We start from the raw sequence: 18,502 nt of genomic DNA, 5'->3' as shown, positions 1-18,502 counted from the left end.
GTCAATTGATCTGTTGTCTGCCGTGGGACTGAAGAGTTGGAAGAAAACAGCATACTCCATTCATACTCATTTATGTATTAGCCTGTGATTGCAAGAATATAGAGATATTGAATAATTATGACAAATAATAAAGATCTTTTTCCCTTTCATTAATTTATTCAATAAAGATATTGAGTACCAACTACTTTCCAGCCCCCATGTTAAATACTGATAATGATAAGCAAGATGTGGCCTCAACTCACAAATACTACACACTGTAGCAGGAAAGACAAATCCTCATGGAAGCAGGGATGGTACAATACAATGTTAAGCTGGAGGATGATGTTTGCTCAAGGGAATGCAGAAGCCCATTGGAAGAAATGAAGGCTGTGCCAGGGGTGGGGAAAGATCCACAGAGAAAATGACTTTGAGATGGACCTAGAAAGTCCTGGGTGAGGGAAGAGGAGAAGATAACAGGATGAGCAGGAGAGTAAGATCTTCAAAACACTGGGATAGGAAGGTGCAGAGCACCTCCCAATTGCCTTTCCCAGTGGTTCTGAGTGCATGAGGCAGAAGAGCTGGAGCTGGACCTAGAAGATGAGGCCCACAAAGGGTTTTGGGGGCACACTTTGGACATTTGCCTCTATGCTGTAGGTAGAATCATGTCTTTATCTATACCTATATTACATACATGTATATAATGTATACGTAGACATAATTAGGTAGGTACATGTGCAATTATATACAAATACTATTATGAACATATAATGCATATATATTAAACACTATATTAGCATTATATTATGCACTTTATAATACCAGTTTATAATTACCACTTATATGCTTTACTATACATGCACAGTTATATCACATATAAAAATTAGAAATTAAAAAGATTAAAAATAAATATAACTGAAAGTTCTAATATTTTCTTCCTGAACTACAATAGATCATCTTGTACACATCCCCATTATGGAGATCACTGCTGTACACAGTGGGCAACCTCCAAAATTGTGGGCTTGTTTTCTTTTAATGAAGAGGAAGAAGCACATGATAAGAAGTGTTGGTGAGACTGGTTCTTCCACCAGAATTATAGCGAATGGATTAGAACAGTAGTTCTCAACCAATTGTCTGGAGACATTTGAGTTGTAATCACTTGTGGGTTGCTACTGGCATCTAGTGTGCAGAGGACAAGGATGCTGTTGAGCATTCTACCCTGCACAGGACAGCCCGCCACAATGGAAAATGAGCTGACCCAAATGTCAACTTGCCAAGGTTGAGGAGAGAGACTGGTGAAAGAGATACTGATCATAATGTTTCCTACAATACTTCAAAATAATACTCAGAATCTGAGCTCAGAAAATATTAATGGGAAAATTGAGACAGAGAGATGCAGGAAGCATTTCTGAAGAAGAATCCAGAGCTTGAGGGTATGATTGACTTGCAAGAGAGGGATCTATGTTAGCTTAGGCAACAGGTCCAGCTTGGACTACATGGAATTCTTTATTGGTAAATAAGAATTTCAAACCCCAGGTCTTCAATCTAATAATGTAACCACTATTTTTAATGTCAATAAACATTGAAGTAAGCATTTTGAACTTATCTTTAAGTTAAGATCTAATCTAAAGTTATCTTTATCTTATCTTTATAAGCATAAACTTATAAACAACATAGAATATTTTCCAGAGCTTTATACACTACAATGCATCTTTTGAATTAAGCAGGTACTCAATAACCAAAATTCAGTGAAACTGATTTTTTAAAAGTTTGGATAAAAGTGATTTAAAGGAAGCAATTAGAAAGAACATATAAAGACTTAAATAAGTAATAGTAAATACAAAAATTGGAAAACAATTCTCATATTCTTAGCTCCATCAAAACAAATACTTACAGGATCGGGGCAAAATCAAGTGTTTCATAAATATTGCTTCTCTCTCTCTCTCTCTCTCTCTCTCTCTCTCTCTCTCAAACACACACACATACATATACACACACACACACACACACACACAGATTGTCCCATGGGTCAACTTGGCCTGGTTTCTCCAAAGATTTCTCACTCCTTTTATATACCATTATCTTAATAATTATATAAATTTCTTCCCAGTAAATTTTCTGAAGTTTTTTCTTCTTCTGAATGTTTCTGACAGATGAATGGTTGGTTTTCCCACTTTTATAGCTTCTCTACAATTTTTATCTTCCACTATAACTTGAGAATAATGAAAAACAAAGAATCAAAAGAAGGAATCTGACTTGGTTGATTTCAATCAGGCCAATGGACGCTACAGCAGAACCTGCATCTCTCTCTTCTCCCAGCTCTAGAAATTTGAAAGATGAAAAGAATTAAATTTCATTTTAATCAACAAGAATTTATTGAGCAACCTCTTTGTGTCATTCAATCCAATTAAATTGACTCAATTAGACCCATTACAGATTTACTCCATCATACTCATGTTTTCATTGAGGGAACTTAATCTTGCTCCACTAGAGGCTTTTGTGCCATTTATACCTTTCTGTGGTTTCTTTCTAATCACTTATGAAGTGCCTCTGAAATGACCACTGGAAGCTAGAACTGAGATGAAGCACATTAGTCTCTATTTGACTAGGTGAGAATTTTTTTTTTTTTGCTTTTATTATGGGCCTGAATTAGTGCACCAAAGATGTAAATGTTATACATTCAATGAAGAGAGAACAATGTTATTTATTAGAGATAAAGTCACAATGAAAGAAAGGTATTTTTTCCCCAGTGAAATACTACTCTTTTGCTCCTTAGTTCTAAATCAGTATCCACAACCCTGTGACTGCAAAGGAACTGAATTGGAATGTATAAATGCTGACTTAAGGGCTGTACCAGTGATTTCCAGCAATACGACATTACTGTGAGTAGAATTCACATCTTGATGATATTTGCCTGTACAGTCATATGGAAACCATGTGGTCTAATCTAACCTTCCCTTTTTCTGTTTTATGTTACTTGTATATTAGCAAAATAATAGAAGTTCCCTTTAAACTGCCAGCCATCAGAGAATTCCTCATGCTTCTTCTCCAGGGAAAACAGGTTTAAACACGGAGTGTTAGATTAGCCTGGATATCATTTAGCTCACAAAAGTCTGTGATATGGAGTGTTTATTTCCAGTTACTTTCCGGCTTATTGTTTTTACTAAACTGCCAGTACTGGACAACTAAAATGAAAAAAAAAAAAAAAAAGGAAGAGCACTAACTTATTCTATCTCATTTTAAATGGTGGTAATTGTCCAAGATTGAAAAGATATAAAAGATCTATGAAGCTGGCTGGCTGTATCATCACTGTGCAAGTTTTCCTGTACTTGGCAAAAGGTTTTGAGAGCCTCAAGATCTCATTCATTGGAGTATGATTGAGTTGATTAGGATTTTCCATTGGTTTGTGTGGGGTTTTTTGTTTTGTTTTGTTTGTGGTATTTTGTTAAATTACCCAGACAGTAAAGATGTTAAATCACCACAGACATTCCAGTCTATGATACTAACCAGTCAAACTTGTCAAATGTTTGCAAACTGCTTTAATTTGGCCTTATGGACTTCTCATCTCACATGAGGAAGTTCTCAGTTACTACAGTCATTTTCAAATGTGTATTAAGTAGCATGGAGTAGCATTGAATATCCTGTTTCCAAGTATGCACTTTCTAGGGAAAACTTTGGTTGGTCATTAAACCCATAATGAAGTCCGCTTTACCTGTTATTTCAGGTCTCTTAAGAAAAACAAAATTCACAGTCTTCCAGATAAAGTTTTCACCAAATACACACAACTTAAACAGATGTAAGTAGCTATTAAGTATTTTTATGAAGAAAGCCTTATGAAAACAAAATCCTGTTTTATTTAAGATGCCTTTTATCTTTAAGTAAAATGAAATATAAACTTGTTAAACTTTATCATGAAATTTATTTTCCAAATGTAACTAAGATTAGGAAATTGAGCTTTGAAAACTAGCATATTATCTTTCCATTTCATAATTTAAAGTAGCTGAATTGGAGGCACCTGAGTGGCTCAGTCGGTTAAGCATCCGCCTTTGGCTCAAATCATGAGCCCCACTTGGAGCCCCACATCAGGCTCCTGGCTCAGCTTCTCCCTCTCCCCCTTGCTCTTGCTCTCTCTCTCACTCTCTCTCTCTTTCAAATAAATAAATAAAATTTTAAAAAATTATTTAAACTAGCTGAATTGATTTTATTTAAATTATTTTTAGAGAACTAAATTGAAGTTGAGATCAGGCATCTCAATAAGAAAAAACATAGTTCCATGTTATTTTCCAAGATTATTTTGGAAAATGATCTTGTAGATTCAGAGGCACTAGATGAACTTTTTTAATTTAAAGAGGAATGTTAGTAAAGAATGATCAGATCATTTAAAACACATAATGATAGGATACAGACTATCTCCCAGGATAATAGGAACAAAATCATAATCTTAGTGAAATCAGTTATATTAGCATATTTGAGGAAAGAAAATATTAATAAATAGGGCATAGTAGGCAGTGAAGATATAGTAGTCAGTGAGAAACAAAGCACCAAGATGCTTCCAGTACCTTCCAAGAAAGAAAACCAGGATCTGGGAAATGTAATCCCCATAGACATCTCTACTGGGGACAACAGGGATGGATTGTTAATTTCCACCATAAACTTGCATGAACTATTTTTTTGATGGAGATTACCTTTGCTTTGATTCCCTGCTCACCAAACAACATTATGATGACTTCATTAACTTCCAAAATTATTCATACTGAGGTATTTGGTCAGTTATCTTGGATAGGGTATAAGAACATTCTTATTGGTGAAATTAGATACCTCCTCTTTAAATAAAGAAATTGAGAATATTCAACCTCTTGTGAATTTGGTTACTGTATGTCAGTTCCTCTGAGCCTAGTCACTCTGGGATATTGAAGAGATCAATTCTCTATACTTGCCAAGACAATCATTAGACTAGATTTAAAAATTAACAAGATAATGTTGTAAGGCCCCTTGGCAGTACAGTCATATTATTTTATCCTTCAGTCTTCAGCATAGAAAGTTTCTAGAAATGTAAAATATGTTAAAATGCAGAATGTAAAACATATTAAAAGGAATAAAAATAACCTAATCTTTTGCTGATCTTGGACAGACATATTTGGTTTGAAATGCCATCTACAATTCTATGCTGTTTATGAATTTAGGTATAGATTTTCTCATACAAGAAAAGAAGTCACTGAAGGAAGTCCATTAGTGAAGTGGAATCTTATGTGAACATAGATAATCATGCCTTGGTTTGATGATAGCCTTTGTAAATATCATCTTATATTTCTGTAAATACCATCCTGGAGCACGTGATCACGTTGACATCGTCACAAGTCACTCTGCACTGACTCTGGGTTTCCAGATTCCTCTAGAGAGGAAATCCTAACTATATTGCTGTTAATCTTACTGGAAATTCTTAGAATCACCACATGTTCATTCTATGAATCAATATTGTGCTTGCACTGCCTGAATAATGCTCAAGAGAGGAAAAATAACACCAGTGGAAAGGAAAGGGGCTCATGTTGTAGAGTACCTGTTTCAATTCTATTATCTAGAGTCATTGAAACTTTATTAATTTTTTAATTAAATTTTATTATCATTTCTGGGGCAACTAAAGTCTGCAGTGGTTAAATGATTTAACTAAGATCTACAACCAAGAAGTGGAAGAGCCAGAATTAGAGCCCCTATCTTCTGATGCCCAATCTAGTGTTTATTTTATAATAATCCGGAACTAAAGATGGAAAGAAATCATTCTAGCATCAGACTAAATAGTGACCTATCCCATACAGAACTCCCTTTTCTACAATTTGTCCTCTAATTTGGGACAAGTTGACTGGGGAAGGCAGAGAGATCACCGGAAGATCAAGCAAAGAAGAGTTAAATTTCAACTACTCAGACCAAGTCTTTTTGTGGACCATTAATCTATGTCAATATTTATCTCTTGTAGTATCAGCTAGCCAACCTAAGGGAAGAATATGGGATCACTACTTTTGATAATTCAGGCCCCAATATTTCTTAGTGAAATAAAATAGGAACTAACCTTACTTGCCCAGAGCAGCTGGAAAATTCTTCAAGTAAATGTTCACTTCTACTTCATCTGAGAAAACCTAGATGCCACATCATCACCCAGCAGAGGCTCTCCCGATGCAAGCTGCTCTTTGATGCTTTCTAGGCAGGTTGATTCTCCTAGAGACCCAGAGAAAAGAGATAAGGAGATTCTCCTCAATAAACACTAAGTATCTATTATACGCAAAGTACAGCACAATTCCTTGAACACAATCAGTCCTCCACATAACTTTTGGATATTTAAAGCTGACTGTTTCACTCTTCATGTTCTGCAAGTCTCTTTGAGCAGAATTCTCCCCCAAAATGACTTGGTTTCATATCTGATCTTCATTCTGGTCACACTAATCTGTGCGTGTTCACCTACATTTGCCTTGCATGCAGTATCTAGAATAAATGTAATACTATTACTGTGACATGACCAGAGCAAGGCAGGAGAAAGCTAGCAATATTTCCTTTCTAAATTATATGCTCTAAGCTTATATTTGCTTTTCTGGTGGCTACTTAGTGATCATACCTCTAAAATTCCCAATCCCGTGCCATAGGCATGTCTGTTAAGTGATAGCTATTCAATCCTGCATTTGTGCACTTGGCATTTGAGAGCTCATTGTGGGTTGATAAATTTTTCCCTATTCAGTTTCATCCTGTTAGAATAAGATTTTCTTATCAGACTGTGAAGAACTTTTTGGAAAATTCAACATATTCACTATTCCTCCCAACAGTCTGTCATCTGAAAGTTAGATGAACCGCCTTTACCCAAATTATGAAGTAAAATGTTGAAGAAGACAGTGACAAATACTCTTTCCTAAGCCCTTCATCTCCATCCTTCAAATAATGTGCATTGTTCTTTATTTTGTCCATTAAAACATCATAAAACCATTTGATCAATGCCTGGTAGATGTAAAAGCAATGTCAGCCACAGGTTTGTGTTGGACTGATCAGTTTTTCAAAGAGGAAAATCAAGCTGGTCTGACACACCCTGATTCTCATGTAGCACCCAGTTCACTTTGAGGTATTAACAGCTAGTATCCTAAATAGCATGTTCTGTGATCTTGCCTAGAACCAACATCAAGCTTATCCTTCTATGCGCTGAGATATAGCGTAAGAGAGCACTGAATCTAACTTTGACTGAGTCTGTGGTCTACAAAGCTTGAAATATTCAGTGACCTGAGGTCATTTAGGTATCCTGAAAAATGAATTCATAAATCAAAATGAAATTTTAGTTGCCAGATGAATAAATATTGTTCAACTTATCTGAATGCTTTTACTCTTGACCAGATTACTCATTTTAATAATCTTTTAAAATGTCAAGACTTTCTAACATTGGGGGAAGAAATTTAAGATGAACTTTCAGAGAAATAAAATATAATTTAGAACACTGACTAAAATACTTTATCACCACTACAATGAAAATCAACAGCAATTCCCCTCCCCATTGTAACATAAACCTTATATAAATTAGAAATTCCTCCTTAAACATGGCTTTTGTTCAAGGCAATCATTGGCAACAAAATGTAGCTCAAGGAGTTGCCTGGCTCATGAATACAAAATGTTGCATAAAAAAATAGCCTATAAACATGCATATCATTAAAGCATTTATTTGCTTTAGTTTCAGGTACATAAATTCCTGGCGTTTCTGCTTGAAAAGTCCTGACAGCTGAAACAGCAGGAATTCATGAACCAGTAAGTTATTCTTAGAAAAGCCATTCAACATAAAGTATATTAAACGGGCTCATAGCTCAGCTCTGTATGAAAAGAGGACACCACTTGCCAAATTGTCATGTTTCCAGATTTCCCCCCAATATTCACCAAGTTTCTATTCTGTAAAGAAGAAAGCAGATACCTCAAGATCAAGCCTAAGCTTGATCTAACTAGCCTAAGTCTGAAACAGAGGCCTTGGGACTCCAGTTCTCTGTAGGGTGCCAGGAAGCTGAAGCCAAATCAGAAGACTAGAGGCTCTTCATTATTTAAGGAGTTGGAGTCTTAACTTGTGTCAGGGAAGGCAAATAAGCTATACATGTCCAGTGAGTCATACAGATAGAAAGCACAAAGTCAAATTCACAATCTATGACTACCTATCTCTTCAAGATTGACAATGTGTACGTAAAATGTATATTGCATTTTTGAATTCATTATCGTGAATAAAATATAAATAGCACAAGTTAGGTAGTAAATCTTGTATTTAAGAGGAACTTCAATATATCTATATTCTTTTCTATTTTCATTTACTATTGTAACATAATTCACCATATCAGTTTTCATTACATCACTCAAGGGCTCTGAAATGCTAAAAGATATTATCTATATAGATATTGATCTATATGGATTCATTCTATTCATAGCAGAACTTTAAAACCCGAAGCACAATTTATGCTGCAGTGGGAAGCATCTCCTCACAGACATGGTGCAGGAGGCAGAAGGGTTGGAAAGGCATGAGGTCTCAGCGGGTTTCAAGTCTACTTTGTAGGGTTGAAATTGATGCTTTGTGTATCTATGAAGACAATGCATGTGCTCTGTCATACCAACATTTTCCACTTGGTGGTACACAGAGAAAATGACAATATTTGTTTAACACTTAGGGTAATAGATGGATTAGCAGATAAACTGGGAGCTGATCTCGGCTTTGCCTAGCTACCTGAATGACTAAGGCCTTCAATATGCACACCTATAATGCCTTCAGGACTCAAAGCTGGGAAGCTTTGCTAGGGAATAGTTATGGTATAATAAAATTCAGAGTACAGTCAAACGCCAAAGGAGCACATGTTCTAGGAATAGTTTCCCAGTGAAGTATCATAACATTAAGAAAGTGTTGTGTAAGATTTTAGGAACCACATCAAATAAAAATAAGAGCTAGGGAAGTCATTCAAAAGACTATGTAGTCATTAATTACTATTATTTTAGCAAACATTTCCTGTTCCTAAATACCTTTAGATAATATGAATTCAAGGCTAACCTCCCATTGTATAATAAGCACAGGAAATGGAAATTATTTTCTTAGTTACTCCCAACAGTGCTGTTATTGAATAATACTATATTGCTAAATTGCTTCAGTTAAGTAAATCAAGAGCTGTGTGTTGAAGTTAATTTACTAGCCCAGGTCAACTACTTATGCCATTTGTGACCTTGAGCACCTTGCTAACTCCCTTTGTACTTCTCACTCTGCATTTCAAAATAGAAAAGAATAAGACTTGCCCTCTCCTTTTTCAATGGGAATAGAATGAAGAGAAATGGGGAATTAAAGTTGGAACTCTGTGCTGAAAGAATAAAGCTCAACAGTGAGAGACTGGCTAGTCTCCCATAGGGAGCATCTCCTGCAAGTCAGAATAAGAAAACTGCAAAACAAGACCACTTCCCTCCTCAAACTCATCACACATGAGCTCAGTGGTGCACACCGGAGATGCCCGAATCTCACTGCATACGTGCTAGTGGGACAGAAGTACTGGTTAGGTTCACAGCCATCTGTCATGGGCAATGCCTCTACTGCCCAACATAAGAATAAGACTTGGGACTTTACAAGTCAGTTTTACAAACTCTCTTTAGATGAAGAAAGTGGAGACCACATTCAACGACTTGATAAAATACCTAAACCATAATCACATGACTCTTCTATCTTATTCCTACCAGATTTCTTCAGCATAATTGTATTACACACATATCCAGGAAAGCATTTTTTGGATTACATAATCTGCAAATATTGTGAGTAACTTCTTTATGATTATGAGTACAATTTTAAGTACAGATTAAAAGGGTAGAATGGTCCTTTTTGAGGGCTAGACTTGGCTATAGTGAAATGGGAGGAATTGGTTATCACGAAATACTTAGTTATTATGCTAAAAGAATTATTAAAAGATTTCTAGTTTTACCAGAAGACAGCTATAAAGTTTCTCTTAAACACTGTCTCCTCAAGTTTGGATCACTTCCACAATATTTTAGCTTTTTTTTTTTCTAACCCTTGCTAACTTACCTGTATATTTTCTTTAAATGCTAGTCTCCTAAGGATCTGACCAAAAAAGACAAAAGCAAAACCAAAACAAAACAAGAAACAAACAAACAAAGAAACAAACAAACCTACCCTTACACTCTTAACAAAATATAACCTTCTAACACATTACTTTTGGCCATTTTACTGGTCCTGGTACTGTTGTTGCACACATTAGGCTTGTGGTTAACTGTATCTTCTGGTTGTTCTTTGATCTCTCCCCATCTTCTTATCCAGCTGGGTGCTTTCAGAAACAGATGTCCATACTCCATAATCATCAGCAGCTCATATTCTAATTATATGTGACTAAAATGGAGTATTGAGTTTGCCTAATTGACTTGTTCATGCTATTTATAGATATCTCAGTCACAACTGCATTACAACTCTCAGACCCGGAGTATTCAAAGACTTACATCAGCTAACTTGGCTGTAAGTATTCTAGCTTTTCCTTTCCCCACAAAAGATCAGTCTTTATGATATACATCAATGCTTATAGTTTCCATCTATTTATGTATCTTGTTTATTATATTAATTTTTCTGTCACATAATCTGGAGCATTTTAACCAAGCAATTCAGATAATGGTATGCCAAATGGTAGTTGTGTTCAAAGAAATCGGTGCCATGCTTTCTCAGGTAGTTTTCGGAGTCCATCCAGTGGACTTGCATATTTTGGGATGTTTAGCAGCATCTGTGGTCTCTACCCCACTAGATGCTGGTAGTATTGGTTCTCAGAGTTGTGACAACCAAAAATGTCTTGAAACATTCCCAGATGTTCCCTGGGGAAAAGCTGTTCTCCGTTAAAAACCACTGTCCTAGAAAGTAAGTTAAGGATTTTTTTTATTTCCAGAATATTCATTAAAAAGTCTGAAAATATGGTAGCTTGTGGTGTTTCATCACTGTCCAGGCTGAGCTACCATCTCCATACTGAGGGGTCTCACATCAGATATCTGTGTTTTCATCAGAAAAATTAACATTGGGCAGTTAGGAGGCTCTATATGTCAGTTTCCCCATTTTCTGTAGATTGGCCTGGCCTCATGGAAAAAGCCAGAACTTTTACTTCATCTAGATCCTGTGTATGCCGTGATCCTATGCTTAATATTTCAGGAAACTTTCTTAATCTTCCTAAGCTGCTTTTTTTCTCATCAGTAAACTACAATCATGGGTCCTTTATAAGAGCACTATTGATAGAATTATATAAACTGCCACATGTAGAGCACCTGGCCTATAATGGGCACTCAATATCACTCCCTTCTTCAAATCTTACCCTCAGGGACCTCTGAGAGTAAGAGGAAATGGCACCTGGCTTCAAAGGCACAAGAAAACAGAAGGCATATTTCCCTTTAGTCTATTTCTTTCTAGGAAAATACCATATATAATTAGAAACATGACTTGAATATATGAATATTTTCATTCATTCACCCTCAAAGCTTCTAATGAGTTTGTACAGACCTTATTAAATGCATCATTTAAGCAACATAAGAACAAAGAACCATTTGTGATTTCCTAAGTTTTTCATCATCCACTCTTCATTCAATCAGTAGGTCAAAGCATTCACTGAGCCCTATTCAGCCAACTAATAATTCAGCTTGTGCTGGATCCAAGTACCCAGAGGTGAATGGTGTGACTTGGGTCCTTAAGTCCAGCAGGAGGTGGATTCAGGCAGAGATAACAATGAGGACAGACCTCATAAGGGCTGAGAAAGGGGTGTTGGGAATGTGGAGAAAAGAGCCAGGGTGAAGGAAAGGCTGCCAGGGAAGAGGATGGGGGCCAAGTGTGGATGGGCAGGAAGGAGAATAGCGGTGTTGGGAGAGACAGGATTGTCATGGGCCTCTTACTGTTTCTTGGTTTTATTTCACAAATGTCTCTAACATTGGAAATGTTTGCGATATGGTTTTTTCAGAATTCTAGATGACAATCCAATAACCAGAATTTCACAGCAGTTGTTTACTGGATTAAAGTCCTTGTTTTTCCTGTAAGTGTTCATCTACCTTTCAATACATCTGTCTATAAATTGCAATGACATCTAACACCAGATTACAAGAAGAGCTTTAAAAAAACTCCAGCCTGCCAACACATTTATTAGTCAAAATCTTTCCTCTATATCCAGCCACAGTTACTGTTGTGACTTCCTGGCCACAACTCATGGTGTATGTTAAGCCTACTGATTGATTGCATTTTGATCTCCTTTAATTTCCTTTAATCCTAAGGCATGTTTTACTTTCAGTGGTTAACCAAAGATAGTATTCATTTTTATCTCCTAACTACATTTAAATCTGTCAGAAGCTCCCGGGAGTTCAGCTCCAAATACATTTTTAACAGAGGGAAATGTGCCTTTGCCTAGTGAGAGTCACTAAAAATTCTAAAATCTTTGTCCTACCGACAGAGCTGTTCTCATAATTACATTCTCGCTGTTTATTAATACACTGGAATGATTTATCAGCAGGGGATTATTATGTTTCTTTATAGGTGATCATATAGCATCATTATTTTTCCATTTGTCAAAAGGGACCACAATATCATAAATTAATCGTACAGCTTAACATGCTGATGGGTTGTTTCCTTTCCCCCGGTGCCCCTTGCTATCACTTCTTAGATTTAATGCAGTTTCCGATGCGGCCCTTTAATACTGGAAATGATTAATGTTTCTCTTAAGAAAAAACTTTGGATGTAGGATTCTAGAAATGATTGCAAATTTGAAGTTTACAAGGAAAATTACCATGAACTTCAAAATTATTGCTCAATAAATACTTTTGTTTCATCTCATAAAATTAAACTGTATAATATTTATTCCCAGGTTGTATATCGTACTTTTGTGTTCATAGTTTCCTTGACATCTGCTCCCTTATCCATGCCGTACACATAGCTAGAGACCATTTTGAAGAGGTAGTTATGTCTATATTCTTCACCGTGCTGTGTTGATTTTAGCATGCAAGTTTCCAAATTGTGGAAATAGTAAAAATGCTGTTCTTAAAGTGGCATCTCATTTTGTTTCTAATTAACATCTTCTTTGTGTAAAGGTCTATGGTTAATAACTACTTAGAAGCTCTTCCCAAACAGATGTGTGCCCAAATGCCTCAACTCAACTGGATGTGAGTATGCATTTAGGAGCTCATTTGTTCTTCATCCAGATGGAGGAAGCTAGACCTGAAGTTAATTCATGATTACATATAAAGCCCATTGGCGATCTTCTTTCCAAAGCCCAAATCCAATTATTTTCTTTCCTGGTTGAAAAGAGAATTCCCATGGATTTGCAGTTCAGATTCACACTTGCCCCTTGATCACCTGAGTTCCACCACTTTCTATTTCTTCCTCGATCTAGTCTACTATCCTCCTCCACACATGCTTTCCTTCCAGATGCTCTAAACTGCTGTAATCAATTCCCTGGGCACATATTATTCTTTTGATTTGAAAAGTTTCTCTCCCTTATTCTTTTGGTTAGCTCCACCATTTCGTTCAAAAGTCAACCTAAACATCCCCTCTAGAAAGCCATCCCTGACACGCCAGCTTATTTCATTGACAGCCTCTGTGCCTCCTTTACACTAGGGACAGACTTTCACCATGCCACCTGGCCCCTACTCTGCACACCTGTCTTGGTATCACTATCATAGAACTGTGGGCTTATTTATGTGTCCCCTACCATTCTGTAAATTCTATAAGAGCAGAAACCCACCTTGGGATTTATATCTTAGCATTTGTGCAGTGACCAGTACATAACTGCTCAACAAACCCTTGTTAAATGAATGTTCTACACCATTTCCACTCCTTGTTAGCTCTTAACCAACACTTGTTTAAAACATGTAGTTAATTTGTTTCATGGCTTCGCTACCACTACTCACCATCCCCTGCCACCTTCACCTTCATGGTCTCTCGAGACAGAGAGTATTGTCACATGCAGTGAGCTCTTGCCCTGTAAAATGCTGATGGTACTGTCCCCTAAAAGCCTTCTCATTGTCATGTTAGGGGACTCAATACTCATAAGATGATAAAATTTTATTACCTCAGCTTTTAATCCTTTCTGAGCTAGTCTTACAATTACTTGCTACAAGTACTAGATGCCCTTGTGTTTGTTTACTGACATTTATTTATCTATCTATTTATTTATTTATTTAGTATTTATTTATATACCTGTTACGAAAAGACTTTTGATGCAATAATGGTCTCATGTAAATGTGTCACTACTAAAAGGGAAATAAATAATGATCTGAAAAACATGAGAATAAAATTTGTCAAGAACAGGTGAAAAAAAACAACTTAGAGAACACATGAGCACATCCTCACAATGGGAAGCAAATAGGAAAGAATGAAGGTAGCAGAAAAAGGGCAGGGCCCCCGTCCTGCCCCCCCAAAATGGACATCAGCAGCCAGGAGGAGATCAGGAACCAGCATCAGAGTCCTGGGTTCTGGCATATTCATGGTCACTTGAGGCTTCCTCAAACAATAGGGAAAAATGTAGACACTCAATGAAAATATATCATTAGTGAGAATGAAAAAGGGCGTTTAAACCAAGAGGACAGAGAACTGAGAGGTCAGACCCCAAAAAACCCTTAAAGGCAGAAAACACTGTGCCCTGGCCAGGCTTCTCCTCCCTCACTTGCCATCAGTAAGGCTATACTCTCAACTCCTTACTGTTATTTTGTGAAACGTAAAAACATTTCTTCCCATTCCATTTAACAATATTTAGGCTTTTAAGAGTGTACAGTGTTTATTATCTTAATCACAATATTTTAAGGCTGAAAAAATATCAAATTCCTACAAGACCACTTGGATGGCTACAAAGTAAGATTTAAAAGGAAATGACAAAAGGATTGGTGATTTTAGTGTTAATGTGCAAAATGTTCAGAGGCAGCAAAATAGCTATTGTCTTATATGGGGAAGATTGTAGGAAGCAGACTATAAAAAGAAGTTAGGAGTCTTGGCAGGAAAGTCACCTCTTTCTCATTTCTTGGAGCTGCTGGAAGTGGTAATATCAGAGGGCTCCTGAGAGGGGTTCCCTGATTGGGTGGGATGCCAGTCTGAATGTCATAATTCCGCCAGTGTTTCTCCGGTGTCAGCACACATCACAAACAACATGAAGACTCTCTAAGACCTCAGTCCCTCTTACCATGACGTGAATGGAGCTAGAGAATATCACACTAAATAAAATAAATCAGCCAGAGAGGGACAAATACCATATGATCTCACTCATATGTAGAATTTAAGAAACAAAACAAATGAGCAAATGAAAAAAAGAGAGACAGAGAGATAAGCCAAGAAACAGACTCTTAACTATAGAGAACAAACTGATGGTTACCAGAGGAGAGCTAGGTGGGTGGATGGGTGAAATAGATGATGAGGATTAAGGAGGGTGCTTGTGATGAGCACCAGGTGTTGTATGAAAGTGTTGGCTCACTATATTGCACACCTGAAACTAATATAACACTGTATGTTAACTATACTAGAATTTTTTTAAAAAGACCACAGTCGGGATCCCTGGGTGGCGCAGCGGTTTAGCGCCTGCCTTTGGCCCAGGGCGCAATCCTGGAGACCCAGGATCAAATCCCACGTCGGGCTCCCGGTGCATGGAGCCTGCTTCTCTCTCTGCCTCTCTCTCTCTCTCTCTGTGTGTGACTATCATAAATAAATAAAAATTTAAAAAAAAAAAAAAAAAGACCACAGTCCTAGAGTAGGACTGTGGTGGAACCTGAGAATCTGCATGTCTACGAAGTTCCAAGGTGATGCTGAGGGCTGTCCCAGCCACACTGGAGCAGCGCTACACTCAGCAGCAGCATCTCAGAGGCATGGTAGAAAGATTGGTCATTTCATTTCTGGGTTTCGGCATCAAAACAAACAAACAAACAGCAGTATTTTGCTGTCGCTTTCCATCATGCAGATGGATACATATCCTGACTCTGGCATTCAGTATCTGAAAAATAATTTCGCCTGAGTTTTTCCTTCAGCAAAATAGAGATGAAAATATCTACCTGATGTCAGCGGAACATAAGAATATAAGGATCTATGATGCCATGGTTTAGTGTCTAGGCTTTAGATACAAACAAATCTGGGTTAGAAGGTCAATTCACCATTTACCAGCTGCGTGACCATAAATTAAGTGAATTCCCAAGAGCCTCACATTCCTCATATGTTAAATGGTGGGGTGGGGAGGGGATAATACCAACTTTGCAGGAGTGCTGTTATGCACTCAGAACAGTACCTGACACCATAAAAGTTTGATAAATGGTAGTTACCACTATTACGGTGGCAATAGAATCATAATTAGTAGCATGGCATCTAGCACAGAGAGACACTCACGAAATGTTGGTCTGCCCTGTCCCTCAATTTTATTAAGTTCTAACATTAATTGGAAGGAGGAAAGAAGCATAGCATTAATTATATTACTAACTGTGATTATTAGGAAGAAAGCATAAAAGTTGAAATGAGTTAAAAACTAAAATTCAGAAATGTTTTATCAACAAAAAGTGACCATAGACATGCAATTTGTGCAAAGACATTGAAAGTATTTTTCCTCCTGCCTTTTAGGGATTTGGAAGGCAATGGAATAAAATATCTTACGAATTCCTCCTTTCTGTCATGCAATTCACTCACAGTGCTGTAAGTATACAATGGGAATCGGTAAACGAAGGGAAACCAATAGATTTGGAAGTCAAAAGAAAACACTGATAAGGAATTTTAAAGTAGTGTTTCATTTACAGCCTCGATCTGAAACTGCAGTCCTAGGAAATGCACACATGAATTTATTGATTTTGATGGTGGGACCCAGCCTTCAATTTAGCTGCCCAGCATTTAGGTCTCCAGCTCTCTCCTTGCTGAGGGCAATCATTACTTCCATGCATCCTTTCTGCTGAGCTGGTATCTAACCCAGTGATCACCAAGGAAATGAGATAATGTGTGTGAAAATGGTTAGCTATACAACAATTAGTTGTTACTGCCTGACGGTTATCCCTTGATGTCCCTCTCTCTCTCTCTGGAGAAAAAAATAATAATTTTATTCATAAGGGAAGGATATCCAATACATTCTGATTTGCCAAAGATTCTGACTGCTGATTCTGATTGCTGATTATGTTAAGGGAGATAGGGTATGCACATGGATTGGCTATGGCACATTTGCGCTAGTAAAAACACAAGAATTTTCCTTTGGTTTTAACCATAGTTTTCCACATATAGTAAGCAGTTAGTAATGTTTGATGATTGCACACATGGTTGGAAAAGAAAAATTGGAGTATATTCATTTGTAGTAGCCTAACCACTGTTTTTCAACAATCTAAGAGATAAGGTTATTACCAGGCTACATATTTATCAATCAGATTGCAGACTACCATATTTAATGAGAAAAGAGGGACTATCCTATTCAGGATATGCAATGAGTTTATTCCTTTTCTCATGGATAATGAGAGAGAATACTGGTAAACTAAACAAATTCCATTGACATCTATTTTATAGCCCATGTAGCTCTTGAATCACTGTCACACTCATGATTGATTCAATTTAACACCTCAGTAAGACAGTTAGCTGCAAACCCCTCTTTTTACTGTATGTCTTGGAGAATTCCATTTCTAGACAAAGGAAATGTAAAACCATTGTCTTCCTGTCCCACTCTCCACCACCAAATTTAAAATCCATTTGCAGCCCGGGTACCCTATGGGGTTGCTTCAAACTTTGTTCTTTCTGGCCTTTTCCTAAGGAATGTGCCTTACACAAGTATCATCTCAAAGTCTACTCTAATTAATTAATGGGATCCAAATTTGACATTACATTTGTGTATATTGGGAAATGAACATTTTCTGAAATAATCAGAGTCCAAACAAAATGCAGATTCATAGATCACACTCAGCACCTCAAATTACCTATGGCAGCATTTCTTGGAGAGAATCCATGGATTTCCTTGGTGAGAAACTCCTGCCTTACATTCCACACCAGAACACGCTTCACTTTGGATTTCAAAGGAGATCTTATGGAATTACCCGGATCAGTGGCATCTCCCAATGAGAACTGGTTCTTACAGCAGACACAAACCAACAGTGCTGACTCTCACCATGTCTTACAGGTTTCTGCCTAGAAATCAAATTGATTTTGTTCCAGAGAAGACATTTTCTTCATTAAAAAATTTAGGAGAACTGTAAGTAGCATTGTCTACTAGGAAAATAGGATTACTTCTTCCGAGATTATAAATTTAGGTGACTAGGGAGGCTGCTTTTTCACCAGTGGCAATCAAATTCTGCAGACTCCTGGATATTCCAAATCAATTAAGAAAACCAACATTATCCTAAAGTCAAAAGCAAATTAAAATCAAGCAGTGGGCTTAATATGGATTTAGCCTACTCTAATTTTCTTTGCCTATTTTCTTTGGGTGATTTCATATGTGCATGTGTGTGTTTTGGAGCAGATGAGTTTTCCAGAGCTCCTTAAACTCAAGGATCATTATCTCTAATGGCTGGAGTATAGTTAATTTTCAATAAATGCTTG

General features: G+C 36.9%; 1 protein-coding gene across 1 annotated transcript in view; it reads left to right on the top strand.

Moving 5' to 3' along the window:
• RXFP2 (relaxin family peptide receptor 2) overlaps window positions 1-18,502 on the top strand; it is a 50,476-nt gene that overhangs the window by 8,197 nt on the left and 23,777 nt on the right. Inside the window, exons 4-11 of the mRNA XM_035718556.2 lie at window positions 2,753-2,858; window positions 3,701-3,772; window positions 9,688-9,759; window positions 10,400-10,471; window positions 11,943-12,014; window positions 13,060-13,131; window positions 16,559-16,630; window positions 18,084-18,155. Of these exons, the coding sequence (XP_035574449.1) occupies window positions 2,753-2,858; window positions 3,701-3,772; window positions 9,688-9,759; window positions 10,400-10,471; window positions 11,943-12,014; window positions 13,060-13,131; window positions 16,559-16,630; window positions 18,084-18,155 (610 nt within the window). The remainder of the gene's footprint in view (window positions 1-2,752; window positions 2,859-3,700; window positions 3,773-9,687; window positions 9,760-10,399; window positions 10,472-11,942; window positions 12,015-13,059; window positions 13,132-16,558; window positions 16,631-18,083; window positions 18,156-18,502) is intronic.

This window comes from Canis lupus, chromosome 25 (assembly GCF_003254725.2).
Source record: "Canis lupus dingo isolate Sandy chromosome 25, ASM325472v2, whole genome shotgun sequence".
Lineage (NCBI taxonomy): Eukaryota > Metazoa > Chordata > Mammalia > Carnivora > Canidae > Canis > Canis lupus.
This window is presented reverse-complemented; position numbering and strand designations above follow the sequence as displayed.